The sequence below is a fragment of the Nelusetta ayraudi genome, unplaced genomic scaffold (assembly GCF_046127955.1).
Source record: "Nelusetta ayraudi isolate G7.1 ecotype Tasmania unplaced genomic scaffold, CSIRO-AGI_Nayr_v1 ptg000008l, whole genome shotgun sequence".
NCBI lineage: Eukaryota > Metazoa > Chordata > Actinopteri > Tetraodontiformes > Monacanthidae > Nelusetta > Nelusetta ayraudi.
The window spans coordinates 2769029-2785134 of NW_027466058.1; the positions used below are offsets into that span (position 1 = coordinate 2769029).

Genomic DNA, 16106 nt, shown 5'->3' on the forward strand with positions numbered 1-16106 from the left:
CTGCCTCAATCAGCTGGCTGTATTGTTTAACCTTCCTATTTGGTAACAATGACAGCTTGAACAGCGACACTGTGTATACTAAGAATTGAATCGATAGCGTTTTGATTTTGTAATTTTAATAAACAGGGCAGCCTGGTGTGAATGTTTGTCATTTTGATTATATAAAAGACTGATGTCCAATGTCCACATATGTCCAAAGTGAAATCATTTGTAAGGCTATATGTAGATTCTGACACAAGCATCAAACGCAACAGGAATCATAAGTCATGACAGGAACACATCTAAGATTCTGTTTTTTTTTTCCTTCTTTTTATTTTAATTAAATTTATTATATAGATTATAGACATGATTTGATAAACGTAAAGACTGCGCTTTTTCAATTAATACCTCTGATTTAATAAAGATTTGATACAAGAGATTGTGAGCTGTGCGTGAACTTTTTATTTTTTCGTTTTCTCAATTGTTTTAAAGCTAAATCTAAAGACATAAAAAATAGCACCCGATCAGTTCGTTACGATAATGCCATAGACGGGGTTTTCACCGCGACTCCGACCAGCTGCTAAGCTACCTGTAAACACAAACCACGTGACCCAGCAGCGCTGCCTGTCACGGGCTTTGCAGCAGCGGGACGAATGACGGCTGAGTTAGAGGAAGTTGGTGCACAGCAGCTGTGCTAGTATGTAACCGTACATGATTTGGACAGTGTGCGGCAGCGAGAGCGGGGTAAGGCAAAGGCACTAACATTGTATAATATGACGAAAATAATAATAAAAAAAAATCTTGAATTTAAACTGGAGCGGCTGCATGTGGGCGTGCTCGCCTGGGGTTCGCTAGCAGCACTCGGGCTACAAACAAACTTGCAGTGAAGGCCTATGCTAACGCGACCTAGCCTGCTAGTCTGACAATATCGAACGTCTGAGCCACACATTCAGCATAAATCACGCAGTAGTGTTTAACTTTTATTCGGGTGTACCCGCCGGTTTGAATATGCTATGTGCACAGTTGTGGGTACCGCGGCGGCCTTTCTCCCCTGAATTGTATCGTTAACTTCTCGCTGAAAGTTGTTAGCGTGCTAACATATGTGACAGACAGCGCTTTGCAGAGCCCCGTCCTACAACGGTGGCAAGCTACCAGGCAAAGTCTTCATTAGCCACTCCGCCTGCCAGCTGTGGGCTTTTCCACACAAACATCAACTCCGTTAAAAAAGAATGTTTACCTCAAGAACAATCTGTTTTTAGTGAAATCGTGTTTTATGCGCGTTGCCAACCGCATTCTTCATCGCTGGCCTTGCAGCAATGCTAGTTGCTAAAGGATTTAAACGGCAACATGCAGGTCACAGGGGCTTAACGCGACCCCCCAGTTGAAGTCTCGCATGTTGCAGAAGTGAGGTGCTTCCATGCTCACAACCTGGACAGACTCGGGGCTTCTCAGAAACTAATGTAAATGTGTAATTCGCGGAAAATGTCTTTTTTAAAAAAGAGAAAAGAATTGACGTCCACTTGACGTAGCATCATAGCGACCCATAGCATCTCCGTTCGATTCCTAAAGCGTGGTACTAAACAAGCACAGGCATTATACAGAACTGCATGCTGGCCATTGTTAATCAGAAACTTTATTAAACAAATGTATTATTATTTCCTCGGGCTATCTCTGCCTTTCCATGGAGTGGCGTAGTCGTTAGAGTGTATTATAGGATAATAGGATGATATTCACAGATCATTGTTCTCTACTACACGTGGAATGCTTAAGCATTACTTAAGTTTTTGTGGAATACTTTGAATAGTAGTAGAGTATTTATTTTGTCCACGGCATATTTAATACGATATTAATAATTTCATTATGACGTTTTGGTACAGGTGGACGGCAGCATTCATGGATGCTGTGAACGCCTTTAACCACTTAATACCAAGTGACCAACTGGACGAAACAATCGCAGTGGGCCAGAACACAGGCTGTGAAGGCGGTAATGACCTAGGCTCAGTCCTCCCGCTGGAAGAATCGCTGAAGATCATGTTGAGCGACAAAGATCCCATGTTTGGATGTACGAGTTCACAGTTCAATCTGCTGGACAACAACGAAGACCCAGCCTTCCCCGTTGCCGGCTCAACCGGTATGTCAACAGGCAACACAAATGTCAAGAGTATTTTTAAACGTTCCAAGATTAAGGTTGTGGTTTTTGGTCCTTTTTGGACAAAAATGTCCCTTTTCTCTCATCGTTGTGCGAGTTGAGTGAAGTTCGGCAGTGTTTTTGAAACTCTGCCCTTCAGTGTTATTTTGATCTGTAGTTGTGCCTGCCCAACACTACAAACTGTGTGTGGAAACATAGCCATTTCTTTCCATCTGAACTTTAACCGTCCAGACCACTGGTCCCAATAATGATACACAGGGGAGCAACGCTAATTAAGGGCATGTTTTTTTATCCCCTCATTAATGCAGCTTTAATCAGACAGAACACAAACCTGCAGCTGGGAACAGAAATGACCTTAAAACTGCAATATTTTTAAAGTTCTGCGCAACAGATACAAACTTTCTGGCAGCTGAAGATCAGATTTCAAAAAGACAAAAAAAGAGTCCAAAAAAATATGGTCTTCTTTCTATTTTTTCCCAGGTGTGTGTGATTAATTACTTATTAAATTACTGTCCACGTGTGCAGCCTCGACACGAGGAAACGTGAGGATAAAATAAACATGACACGGATACAAGAGATGACTGAATTGTGTTCACGTGACGGTTGTTATTAAGCTGAAGGTGTAGATCATTGATCTGACAACATTGAATGGTAAAAAATTGCTGATGAGCTGCTGCTGCTTGTACTCTCCTCTAATTAGCCAAACTGTTGCTGACATGAACACACAGAGATCATTTCCCGATGCCGGCTGCACGTGTAAAAGGGCAAATGAGAGATGGGTCTGTGTCTTTGTATGTCTATGAAGGTCCCAGTGAGGGTTCAGTATCCAAGGGTGTCAGCAGTGAGCCGTCAGGAGCCACGCCAGCCAAACGACCTGTGGGCAGGCCGAGGAAACGTCCCAGTAATGTCGAGCCCGGTAGGTTCACACTCATCCAAGCTGCTTTCATCGCCAAATGGCAACAGTAAATTTCGGTGTGATAAGACGAGTCTCCTTTTCTCGTCGACACAGAACACAGCAGTAGCAGCCCGCAGCCCACCAACAGGTGTCTAAACCCCTCGGGCCGCGGACGACCGGGGAGGAGGCCGATGAACAGGCCGCAGAAGTCGTTCCTCATTGAGAAAGGCACCGCGGGCTCTGACCTGAGGAAGGAGCTGAGTCTCGGAGGACGCGTCAACGTGAACGATCTCGACGGCGGGTCGTGGATGAATCCTTCGGTTGTGTTGAGACGACTGACGGTTACCATCGGAGGCTTCAAGATCGAGCTCCTTCCCGGACCTTCGTACGCAGAGGCCGTGGACGCGGGTCAGTCCGCCTACTTGGACGGCGTAACGTGCGGCCCAGACGTCGGCTTCAACGTGCTGTCTGACGACAACATCACCATACAGAACGTCGCCGTCGTCGCCGCCGCCGTCGTCCCCGAGAGCGTGGCAGAGGTGGACGTGAAGGAGAGCAGCTCCGCCGACGACCCAGCCCTCGCACCAGGTCCGTACGTCAACCCCAACGACGTCCAGTCCTCCAACGGCACGGAGACGGAGAGTCCCGGCGTCCAGGAGACCAAACCCAACGGCGACAGCAGCCCTCGCATGGAGACAAAAACGCCCGGTAAAGCAAAAGAAGACCAACAGGCACAAGGCGACGAGAAGAATGTGAGCACTAAGACCGACGGCAGATTAAAAGCCTCCAAGTCGCCGCTCAAGTCGGCCAAGAACAAAGACCTGGTCCCAAACGAAGCAAACAACACCCTGAAGCGGCAGAAGGAGACGCACGACGTGCCGGCAGCAGCCATCCAAAGAGAGGACGTGAACAAAATGAAAGCCCTGAAGGACAAGAAGGACGTTTCAACATTGAAGCGGCCGGCGGAAAACACCCACGGCGACCCAGCGACCAAAGTGCAGAAAGTCCAGAAGTCGGGCGACGACAAAGCGAAGCCGAGGTTGCCGAGCTCGCCGGTTCCCCCGGCCAAGAAGACCCCCCCGCTGGGCGGCCGCGCCGATCAGCAGAGCCCAGCCAAACACGTTCATCCCCACAACAGCGCCAAGGTGGAGAGCGCGCACGCGACGCACAACCGCCCGGTCCAAGCCGCGAAGGTCTCGGACGAGGAGAAGTCCAAGGTGAAAAAGCCGGAGAAGATCCTCCAGAAGCAGAAGAGCAAAAGTTCAAGGAGCATCTCGGTGGAGGAGCCGCAGCTGTTCGTCCCGGACAATGCTCCCGTCACCAGGAAGGAACCCTCGGAGGAGCAGCCTGCCAACAGCGAGACCGTGTGGGACGGAAATAACTGCTGCGGCCTGTGCAAGAAGCACCACAACAACATGTGAGTACCGCTCCTCCTGTGTTAGAACAGAATAAACTGTATTGGTCCCCCAAGGGGGAAATCTGTGGTTGTACAGCAACAATAGATACACAATACCGGAACAGTGTCAGTGTTGTGTGCCAATAGCAACAGTAAATATAACAATGAATAAAATGGAGATAAAAAACTGAGAGATAAAATAAGATAAAAACTTTTGTGCAATTTAAAGTGCTAGGGCTTTGTGTGTGTGTGTGTGTGTGTGTGTGTGTGTGTGTGTGTGTGTGTGTGTGTGTGTGTGTGTGTGTGTGTGTGTGTGCGCGCATTTGCTTAGTTTAATTCGGCACTGTTGTCTCACATCTGCATCTTTCCAAACTAGCATTTTATCTGCACATCAGTGAATTGCAGGAGGCGAACAATGAACCCTTGGTGTATGCGCTCAAAATAACCCTTGCACGCGCTCCGTCCAGGTTCATGGTCGGCTGCGGCCGCTGCGACGACTGGTTCCACGGCGACTGCGTCGGCCTCGACCTGGCCAAGGTGCGCGAGATGGAGGAGGAGGACCAGATGTACGTGTGCCTGAAGTGCTGCGAGGAGGAGAGCAAGAAGGTCGAGGCCGAAGCTCCCAGCGCAGCCAAGCCCGAAGCTCCGGCCGCCGCCGAGGTCCAGGACAGCAAGCAGCCTCTGAAACCCCGGCCGGGACCATCCCAGGCTCCTCCACCAGGGGGAGGCAAACCAGTCAAAAAGGTGAGCGCTGCAGCAATTAACTGTGGAAATGAGCTCTTCAATCAGCCACCGATTAATATGTTTTCCCACAAATCTTATTTCATTTACATCCTCAGCTACTTCCTCCTCATATTAATGATAAGCAGTGTTGCTTCTAAGTGAGGCTTTGTTCCCTTTCTGCTTTTTCTTCCTCACTACTCAAACATCGTGGTGCGTTCTCAAACATTTTCTACATTTCTACGTCACGGTTGAGGTTTTTGGTATTTTGTTTTCTTAAATGTTCCCCCCAGTCCCCCCCCCCTACAACGTGGCTAACGTGAATTTGTTGTTTCTTCTGTGAAACAGGATCCTGACAGAAGACAGTCCACAGACTCATTTTATAAAACAGGTAATATTATCAGGTTGAGTATAATAACGAACAGATTGTTTACTTTATATAAAATTCAGACCTGAATATTCTCAGCAGTGTTTTTTATTACATTATAAACATTTACCAAGCTATTACCGTTATTACACGCCAGGAAAACAAAGATGTATTTCAAGCTGAGAGCCTTAATGAGCGCATTTATGTTGTCTAAGTGCACAGAGAGACTCCCACCTGCAGTCCATAAAACTGCTTCTTTAAATCTGCTACTTCCAGTTCTTGCCTCGTCGCAATGCCGGCGGTCACAACTCATTTGCAGTCTTCAGGATGACGGATTCTTCCTGCTCTCCAACTCTGTTCTATCTTTGCGCTTGCAGTCGGTCACCTTAAGCAGGAGAAGAAAAATAAGCCGTCGCCCTCGGCTTCAAAGAAGCCCGTGTCTGTGGAGTCGATCAGAAGGAGCGTGCGAGACTCGCTGAAAGAGATCCTCGCGCAGAGGTCAGCTGCTCCGCCGCACAACGTCTGCGGGCGACGGACGATTTAAAGCTCTCCTAAATGAAAACAAAGTGTATTTATTACCTGCGTTTCAGGCTGAAAGACTCGGACCTGAAAGTCTCGGTGGAGAAGGCCTCAGAAGTCGCCAAGAAGACGGAGCGGGAGCTTTTTCATATGTACAAGGACACCGACAACAAATACAAGAACAAGTACCGCAGCTTAATGTTCAACCTAAAAGACACCAAAAATAACGTGAGTATTAAATCAGGGCGACGCCAATCCAAGCCGTTTCCTGTTTTCCTCGTGTTGCGACCGGAATCAACAACAACCGTGTTTGTGACGCCACTTTTTTTAACGGCGTTGTTTAGGTTCTCTTTAAGAAAGTTCTCAAAGGCGATATTTCCCCTGGCAACCTCATTCGACTGAGCCCTGAGGAACTGGCCTCCAAGGAACTGGCTGCCTGGCGAAAAAGAGAAAACAGACATGTAAGTTGGTAATTCCCCCCCTCCCCCCAACAGTGCACAGTATTTTAATTGCCTTCTTCTCCCGCCGCGGCGACTCCTGCAGAATCCTAAACGAGCAGTGCCTTTCTCATTTCACAGACTATTGAGATGATTGAAAAAGAGCAGCGAGAGGTAGAGCGACGGCCCATAACTAAGATCACACACAAAGGGGAAATTGAAATCGAGAGCCAGGAACCCGCGAAGGCACCTGAGCCTGCGGAGGTGAGGGCCGCGCCGAGTGTCACGCTGTGTGTTTAAGTGCGGCAGAGTGCTTTAATTCCCCTTTCCCCTCCCCTCCCGTCCCCTCCCCTCAGCTGGAGCCGCCCCCCAAGGTGGCGCAGGTCCCAGCAGAGCCGCCGAAGACGCCGGAGAAGACGGAGGAGAAAGTCAAGACGGAGAAAGACACCACCAGCCTGCACAAGTCGCACTTGTTTGATTTGCACTGCAAGATCTGCACAGGTGAGCCCCTTGACACGGGAAGCAGCAGTGTTTCCAAAAAAAAAACAACCCAACAAGCACCCCAGGCGTACCACCAACTTCCTGTTTTGTTTTTAAATCCGACCCAGGTCGAATGGTCGCACCTGTGGAGGAGGCGCCAACCAAAGTGGTCAAAGTGGCGACCACGGTGGCCAGGAGGCCGTCCGCCAAGTCGGAGGAGACGAAGGGCACAGCGCCGGCGGCGGTGGACGACGACCTGCGGCTGACGGTTCTGGAGGAGAGCTTCCGAAGCGTCCAGTCAGGCTACGAAGGAAGGTCAGCTGATGCCTCCAGGTTATTTTCACGGCCCCTCCGGCATCGAAGGTTTTGTTTTTCGACTGATCAAACGAAACTACCGGGTTTCTTTTTCACTGTGGTCGAAGTATTGGCCAGACTACACGTACCGTGAAGTACTTTTAAAGAATTGTTGAAAGTAATTCAGTGGGCCGTCTCCTCAAGATGAGGCTCCACCACTGGAGGCCCTCACTGAAAACAAAAGGGAAAATACTTCATCTCGACCACAGAGCCAGATTAGATGTGACCCCAGCCAAAAGGCCAACTGCCAACTGCCGCACATTTCATATCAAACAGTGTAGCACGCACGGTGCACTTTTATCAGCAAGGCGTTTGTAAAGAGCAGCCAAAGCCCATAACTGTCAAATTTGCTTTGTGTAGCAGTTAAAGCCGCTGTTTTCAATCGTCTGCATTATTATTCTGCCATCGTCACCTCAGGGCTGACCTCACAACTGGAAGAGACGAAGAGGCCACTTTCCTCTCCAGCCTCAAGGCCCTGTGGCGCGGTTTCATTCACATGCACGCCGTGGCAAAGATGGTGACCAAAGCTTTCCCCGTCTCGGGCATCATGGACAACTTGACAGAGGTAAAAAGAGAAAAAGAAAAGAAGACTTTGATTCTAAAGATAGAATCAAGTCAATAAAAATGTCTTTTTATTTATTTTTTTATTTTTTTAAATGAACAGGATCTGCCGGACAGCGTTCAGGTCGGTGGACGGATCAGCCCGCAGATAGTGTGGGACTACTTGGAGAAGATTCGGGCCACGGGAACAAAAGTATGTTTTTCTTTTCCTATTCCAGGGGATTTCAGGAGCTAAAGTAGACTTAGGAGTAAAATACAATGAGCCCCTGTTGCTGGTCTTTATTTGCGAGCCTGAGTGCAGGGAGTCGAAGTGGTTCCCAAAAAAAGCGCAGACTGGAGGGTCTTGCTGACGTAGGGCTTTTCTCTGATTGAAGGAGGTTTGTCTGATCCGCTTCACCCCTGAGACGGAGGAGGACGAGATCTCGTACACTCTCCTCTACGCCTACTTCAGCAGCCGCAAACGCTTCGGGGTGGTTTCCAACAACCGCAAGCAGGTGAAGGACATGTATCTCGTCCCTCTGGGCGCCAGCGAGAAAGTCCCACATCAGCTGGTGCCCTTCGACGGGCCAGGTAACAAACGCAACCCCCCCCCCCCCCCCCCCGACCCTCCAATCCTATTTCCTCGAAATACTCGAGACGAACGCCGCAGATCGTCCAAAGCCAACGACGACTTTTCCCCTTTCTGCAGGTCTGGAGAACAACCGCGCCAACCTGCTGCTCGGCCTCATCATTCGCCAGAGGCAGAAAAGAGATTTTCTCCCCGTGGACGTGAACGAAAGCGCGAGGATCGTCCCCGAAACGAAGCCCGTCGCCGTCTCCGTCAAAGACACCCGGACGACGGAAGAGGAGGAGAAGCTGTTCCTCTCGTCGTTGACGACGCCGCGCGACAAAGACAAGGAGAAACAGGTCGGCGCGGCCGAGGGCGGCGGCGAGCCCAATGCGGACGCCTTCGAGGAGCCAGCCGCTTCCGAGAGCGGCTCCCTGGAGTCCCAGAGGCCGCTGCGCTTCCTCCCAGGGGTGCTGGTGGGCTGGGGCGGGGAACTGCCCCCGCTGCCGGATTTCTCCAGCAAAGCCGCAGCGGCGGACGAAGACTTCGCCAAGACCCGGCCGGCCCCGAAGACGGAAGCGTCGACCGGGAACGCAAAGAGCCCGACCGCCGCCACCGCCGCTGCTGCATCACGGGAGCGTTTCGTCATCAAAAAGAAGGAGGCCAAGACGGTTAAAGCCGAGCTGGAGCCGCCGCCCACACACCCGGCCGCCAGCAACCCCTCGGAAAAAGATGCTGCTTCGGCGGCGGCGACCCACGGAGCGTCGGTGTCTTTGAAAGATAAGCCTCCGGACGTCTCGACTGAAGCCTTCCTGGAAAGCTTGACGGCGGCTCCGAGCGGGACCGAACCCGCCAGCGCCACCTCGTCGTCTTCTCAGGCCGACAAAGGAGCGACTGAAGGGAACCAATCAAAGCCCCAGGATGCTCCGGCCAACTCGAACAGCACCGCTAAGCCTCCTCTGAGCGGGATACTGAAGAAGTCCTCCGCCTACCCCCCCACCGCCAGCCAAGACAGTGCGGCAGCGCTGCAGAAGGAGCCGGGCGGCCGCCCGCCTCCCGCCGCTCCCAAACCCGCTCCGGTGGCGAGCGGCGGCGCCGTCACCACGTTTCACCAGGGGCTCCTGCAGATTTCTCAGTCCAGGAACCAAATGGAGGAAGCCAACAAAGCAACCGCGGCTCCAGGCGGCAGCAAGAAGGACGACGCCGCTGCGACTCGGACTCCAAGTCCTCCGGCCGTGGAGACGCCGGAGCCCCAGCAGAACTCTGCCCCGGGTCCGGTGCTCCCGGGGCAGGGCGGCGACGCCTCCATCCAGCCGCAGGAGCCTCAGTCGCCCGGCAGCTGCGACACCCCGGATCAGGACGACGACGGCCACAGACCCTCGTCGCTCGCCAAAGACCACAGGCCCGCGGAGGAGCGCTACACCGACCCGTGGGAGCGGCCGCGGAACACGGAGCACAGGGACCACCACGGCCGGCACGCCCACCACCGGGACTCCCACCACGGCAAGAAGAGCCGGCACCGCGAGCGCGAGAAGAGGCACGAGCGCTCGTACGACGAGAAGGGCAAGGAGGGCAAGGAGCGCGGCCGCCACTACGGACACTCGGACGACCGCTACGGGGAGAAGCGGAAAGACCGCGACGGCCGCCACAAGGAGCGGCACAGGCACAGGCGGGACTCGGATTATGAGAATGGGCGGAGAAGTTCCAGGGACAGCTACTCTTAATTATGCTTTTTATCAAGTCGCGTCGAGGGAGCGTCGGACCCTCAGAAAGAACTGCTGCTGCGTCGGTCACTCAGCTGGTCATGACTACTTTTCATATGACTGAATTTGTTTTTGTTTTTTTTCTACAGCTCCAATGCCATTTCCTTCAAGAAGTTCCAGTTCATGTTACATGCGGCACGCACAGTCACTGTCAACTTTCATTTTAGCCATCTCACACTTTAGCTCGAGAAGAATTCGATACAGAAAACCTTTTCTAAGTTTTTAACCTTTTACTGTATATATCTCTTACTCACGCTGTGCTGACTGCGAACAATCAGCTTTTCAGCTTCTTTTTTCGGTCTTTGTTTTAAAGAAACAGTAGTAACGGCGGACCGTGTGGTAGGAAGTTTAACGTTGGAATGAATGTATCACACAACACATTTGACTGGAGGCAACAATCGGAAACAGCAGCTTTGCTTTCTCTTGAACCCCTTTCTAATTTGACTATAATATTTTTTAAACGTGCATTATTTTGGAAGAAAAGTGTACATTTTGGCTTGTAATATACAGTAGAGATCTAATGTGCCTTTGCACTGTGTGTTTATGTACAGTTCGTAATAAAGCCAATCCCTTTTTGTATTATTATTAAAAATCATTCTATTAAAAATGAAATTGAGATACTGGTGGACATTTGTGCGATATTGGTGCTACTTGTGTGTTACTGGTTTAGCTGAAGCGTTGAAAAAAGGTAGTGCAGAGTGTGGACTGACCCATCACTCTTGAATAACAGTCCACATTCAGTTATGAAACACAAATAACTATAACAATTAGACTTACTAGTGTTGGTGCACATCAGCTCAATTAAACAAACCACCAGGACAGATTATGTTACAGTTTCCGAGAGGAACATTAACACCATCAATGTTAATTAAAACAGTTTATTAAATGCTACTCAGCGGATTCTTCATCAAGAAGGCTTTTTATTGGGTGGGCTTGAGGGAGGGCCCATCAAGGCCCACACAACGCTGCCGCTGCTTTGGCCGACTTATGAGTATCAATAAGCTCAAAACTACAATAATAAAGTTTTTGTTGATTTAAAGAAACATTTCTGAAATTTTAGGAATTCAATGCATGAAATTTACAACCCATGTTTCCTGTTTAATTCCAAGTAAAAGTGACTTGACCAACCTTTTAAAGCTGCTGCTTCGTTTAGATTTCAGCTCTAATGTCTTGCACGTCCATCTCGCCAAACTTGAGTAGACAACCTTTTCAACGGGGTCTTGCTTGTCCATGGATTTCCTAACCAGGCAGCTTCCTGTTAGCAGCCAGGAAAGTAGGAAGTAACTGTTTCTATTTTTCTTGGAGCCCAGGAGATATGGAAAAACATGGAGTAAATGCAAAACTTTAGGGTTTAATACAAATACTGGATAGTGTTTTATGAGTAAAAGAAGACCAAAGAATGACATTTGAGACTTTATTACATCATTTTGTTGCTTTGCTCTGAAACTCCTTTGAGCCAAGGCAGCACAGGGTGATGGCTTGCAGCCGTGCAAGCTGGCTTTCCTAGCAGCAGCCAATCGGGATTAAAACAACTAAAAACAAAATTCAAAACCGTTCTCTTAGTATTGAGGAAACAAAACATTTCAGATGTTTTTTTTTTACTCCATTTATCTTAAAACATTACTCTGTATTTTAAAGGCCGCAACTCTAAAAACTACTTCAACAACAACATACAAACAAAAAAAAAAACAACTAACATTTCGCATCATGGACGTCACAAGGATACGATCAAATGTGGATTTTCACAGCTATTCTCCATCATGAACATTGAACCCTTCAGAGTCTTTGAGAAACACTAAAGGTTTGGTGTCTTTGAATAGATAAACTTGCCTCAGCTGCCCTTCAAAATCTTTGGAGAACAAGCCAGAGGTGACGACCGACACGTTCCTATCCAACTCGAATCCTCCAAAGTAAATCTTACCGCCGTAGTCGAGGGCCACGTAGCGCTCGAACGGGTCCACGTCTTGGCGGAGGACCCTCTTGCCGTTCAGGGACACCTGAAGAATGGTGCCGTTCAACGATATGGAGACGTTGTGCCATCTGCTGCAGCAGAGCGGGAGATCTCTGAGAGTCGTCGGGCTGGAGAGTCTCTCCCCGAGGTTGACGGCGACCTTGAGGTTGCCGCGCTCCAGCCCCGCTGCGAGGTAGTCGTCGTCTTCGTGCTCGGCCCTCCCCATCCAGAGGATCAGACCGTCGCCGGATCGCGCGCTGAAGCTGAAGGAAACCTGCGTGTACCTGAAGTTCCTCGTGTTGTACCTGGGGTCGCGGTGCTCGACGTACGACTTCCCCACGAACCTCAGCGTGTCGCCGGCGATTTCTGAGTCGCAGTACCGGCCTCCCCACCCCAGGGGGCATATGCAGCGGTACGAGGTGACGTTAGCCGGAGCGCACAGGGAGCCGCGCTTGCAGCCGTTGTTCAGACAGCCGACGGACTGGTTGCAAATCGGGCCCGTCCACGACGGCGGGCACGCGCAGGCGAACGAGTCGCTTCCCGTCGCCGAGCAACGGCCGCCGTTCCGACACACTTTGTACCCGCAGGCCGTCCCGTCCCAGTCGCCGACGTTCGCCCCGCTCACGGCGCCCTTCTCCGTCAACTCCAACTCCCGGCCGTCGACCAGCAGCTCCCTGATGCCGCCGGTGAAGCCCGTCGGCTCGCCTTCCGTCGCGTCCGTGGAGACGAGGCTCAGCGTGGACACGCCGCCGACGAAGACGTCCGTCTCCACGTCCAGGGTGGTCATGCCCACGCTCACGTTCTCCCTCACCTCCCTGTCGTCCAGGCTGAGGAAGCCCCGCTGGCCGAGCCGACCGGCCCGGACCGCGTGCCAGGTCCTGCCCAGAGAGTCCACCCTGTTGGGGGACCGGAGGACGTGGGTGTCGTTGCCCAGGTTGAATCGCAGCTGGACGAACCCGGATGTCAAAGACAGGCAGAGGAAGTCTCCTGCGGTAAGAAACCAAAACGGGAACAACAAAAAGCTGAAGATGTTTCCCTAAGATTATTCTGCACGCCAAAAAGTTGGATATTTTAAGAAGCGGCGCTCCGAGACGGTTCGCTTTTACAAACAAACGGCATTTGATTTCTCACAGAGGCTCCGGCAATGGTTGCATAAGAGTTGCACAAACAAGGGATTCAAGTTTGCGTTCTGAACTTCACTGTGCTGACCAGATGGATATTTTGTTTGTTGGTTCTCGTGAGAAATGCTCACAACTCTGTTTCAAAGAGTATATAAAACAGAAAAGAGGATGTAAACATTTGCTCGGTCGACCCTCGCCACATTCAAATATAGACGTTACTTGCAAAATAAAACCCACCATCGTCCTGTACGTACCGTTTTAAACAAGTTCTTATGACGGACATTATGAAACAGGACAGATGAGATGTGATTAAAAATGTAGGTAAGTTTGAAAAATTTCAAAGGCCAGTTTGGCGGCAAGCGTACTGACAGGTGCTGCCTGGAGGTACAGGTGCAGATTTAAACCACTAATGAGGGTTAAAGCTCACTTTAGTGTGGCACGGCCTTGTTTTAAGTGAGCCGTGGGAGCAGCACCGTGACTCTTTGTGACCCGGCTGGAGCAGAAGCTTGATTAGTATGATTAGAGACACCTGTGTAAGAGCAATAAAGGTCCGGCCATCCCGGGTGACGGTACCATGACGGGTCGTAGCCTGATGAAAGACTGTATGAGGCGATTAGGAGGAGCGCCAACTCTGATTTTTACCGGGAGACCCTCGAGGGTCACTTTGTGGCGCATGGACTCTGAGCAAAATGCACCAAAGATAATTAGAAAAGACCGGCGGGCAGCATCGAACACATTAATCATTACAAGGAATAATAAAGATGGCTTTTCAAAAAAAGCATTAAAAGGACACAAAGCAGCAAGAGTTCAGTAATTAAAAAACAAAAATCAATAAAAAGCTGTGGCTTTTTAAAAGTCACCGCAAGGGAAATACTGTTTTTGCTTCCCTGATCTCAACTGGCAGTTCATTGGACGACTGAGGGGGGTGAGCAGAAAAGGACCCGTGCCATTTGGTTGAAGGCACAGATCTCAGGATGTCTGAGGAGCTCGGCTCCCTTCACACCTACAAGCCTAAAAATGTTTTAAAAAATTAATGTACAAACTCATTTTGAAGCTGTTTGTGTTCTAAGAGTGTCTCAAAAAACCTACATAGTATTTCCATAAACTAAAAATGAACCAGGTGAACCTTCGAGCTGCTACTAACTCACCGGCTCTGGCGCTGAGACGCTGCGCCATGTAGACGAGGACGCCGTCAGGTGACAAAGGTTGGAACTGCAGCTCCAGGACGGTCCTGTGTCTGGTCCTCACGGGCGGGAAGGACATCCAGGACGACTGCTTGGCGCTGAAGAACGGATCGCTGATGCTCACGGCTGAACGGGCAAAAAACAACGAGGAGACCGTTTAATAAGCGCGCGGACGCCAAAGTTGCGGTTAGCGTTAAATGACGCGACCTTTCTCGCAGTGGATCCCCGCCGTCCCCAGGGGGCAGTGGCAGGTGTATCCTTTGGGGAGGGGAATGCAGGTTGAGCCGTGGGCGCACAGCGGCGGGGGGATGTGCTCCGAGTCGCACACGGACACCGTCTCGGTGCACAGCGCCCCCTTCCATCCAAACGGGCACTGGCAGCTGCGGACGGAAACGGTCACATGCTGCGGAAATCTGCTGCTGCGTGCGATATGTAGCGCAATTGAATCACAGGTCAGACATGCGAGTTTAAAGGCCCAGTGCGTCATATTCAGCACCATCTAGTGGTGAGGGAGGATACTGTGAACAACAACCCCTCGATGGCCTACATCACTTTGGTTTTTTGAGCAGCTCGCATAAGATGCTTGATTCAGTTTAGGACAGAAATACAGTTTCTCTTCTATCTTGCAGTTCTTTGTGCTTTTATTTAAGAAGAACAGTGTGGTTGACGCTCTTGACTTATTTAATTTGGATTCCTGACAGGGGTCATGTTTTGGTTCATCCAACAAAATGCGTTTGTAATAACAAGTGGGTCTAGATGCACTGTTTTGAAAGAAATAATACAAAAGATGAAAAATGAAATCCTTTCTTTGTGTTCATTTGGTTCTCAATTAAGACACTCCGGGATGAATAGCTTTACATAAATATGGGAATAAAAAGGAGAACTAACAATTCGAAACGTGCAAATCAAAACGCAATTAATCACCGTCAGCTATGGAAATTCAGAGCTTCGTCGTGATTAAAAATGAATCTTTTGACAGCCCTACGTTGCAAACACCGGGCCTTTAAAAATGGAAGTGCACTCACTACACAGACGAGCCCGAGTCCACGCACGTCCCTCCGTTGCCGCAGTGGACGTGGCTGCACGGCGTGACGCCGCACTGACCCACACTGCGGCCGAAGGCCGGCTGCCCGAGCGCCTGGAACCTCCCGTCCCGCCTGGTGGAGAACTGCACGTCCAGGATGCAGCCTGGGAAGAGAAGGAAGCGCACGTCCAGGATGTTTCCCGCTCACTCATTATCAGAGGCAACGCATCATTTATTCCCTCTTTTTTATTTTTATTTTTTTTTGTTTTCCGTGTGAAGATCAAAGACGCCGCAGACGGGGGACGTGATTTACCCGAGCGAGTGATGTGCAAAGAAAAACACCTCTCCAGACGCGCGCCGCGCTTTAATTACTTGAGCGCTTGTTCAATCTGTCACCTGACGCGCCACCAAAAGCGCAACATGCCCTCCGCCTTGCGCGGACCCTTTCCTTCGTCATCATATTTGCCTTTTGCTTTCATAATTCCATTTCGTCAAGACAATATTTGCTTTGGCGTCCACCTGCGGAACGCCGCGCCGACAGCCCCCCCCCCCCCCCCCCAACCCTCCTGCCTCCATAAACACGGCGGCCCGTGCACGAGCCCCTGCAGCCGCAGAGCATGCACCCTGCAGCCTTCCTCCTCCCAGCCGCATTAGTCACT

General features: G+C 50.4%; 2 protein-coding genes across 3 annotated transcripts in view; one reads left to right on the forward strand and one right to left on the reverse strand.

Moving 5' to 3' along the window:
* The first annotated feature begins 573 nt into the window (after window positions 1-573).
* On the forward strand, window positions 574-10785 carry phf3 (PHD finger protein 3). Its single transcript, XM_076018756.1, has 16 exons — window positions 574-723; window positions 1857-2110; window positions 2934-3044; window positions 3138-4440; window positions 4887-5163; window positions 5488-5530; window positions 5884-6004; window positions 6097-6253; window positions 6370-6486; window positions 6604-6726; window positions 6819-6963; window positions 7071-7257; window positions 7714-7861; window positions 7961-8050; window positions 8232-8427; window positions 8546-10785. The coding sequence occupies exons 2-16, from the start codon at window positions 1873-1875 to the stop codon at window positions 10126-10128; spliced, it is 4839 nt and encodes a 1612-aa protein (XP_075874871.1). The 5' UTR covers window positions 574-723; window positions 1857-1872; the 3' UTR covers window positions 10129-10785.
* Window positions 10786-11566: 781 nt separating this feature from the next.
* The window catches only part of eys (eyes shut homolog), a 161776-nt gene continuing 157236 nt past the window's right edge, over window positions 11567-16106 (reverse strand). The window contains exons 47-50 of one of the 2 annotated variants that reach the window (XM_076018754.1): window positions 15449-15611; window positions 14631-14803; window positions 14388-14549; window positions 11567-13105 (exon numbers count right to left, since the gene is read on the reverse strand). In XM_076018754.1, coding sequence (XP_075874869.1) covers window positions 11916-13105; window positions 14388-14549; window positions 14631-14803; window positions 15449-15611 — 1688 coding nt within the window. In that variant the 3' untranslated portion in view covers window positions 11567-11915. Of the gene's footprint in view, window positions 13106-13490; window positions 14251-14387; window positions 14550-14630; window positions 14804-15448; window positions 15612-16106 lie in introns of those variants that run through there. The other variant, XM_076018755.1, reaches the window with a different exon arrangement.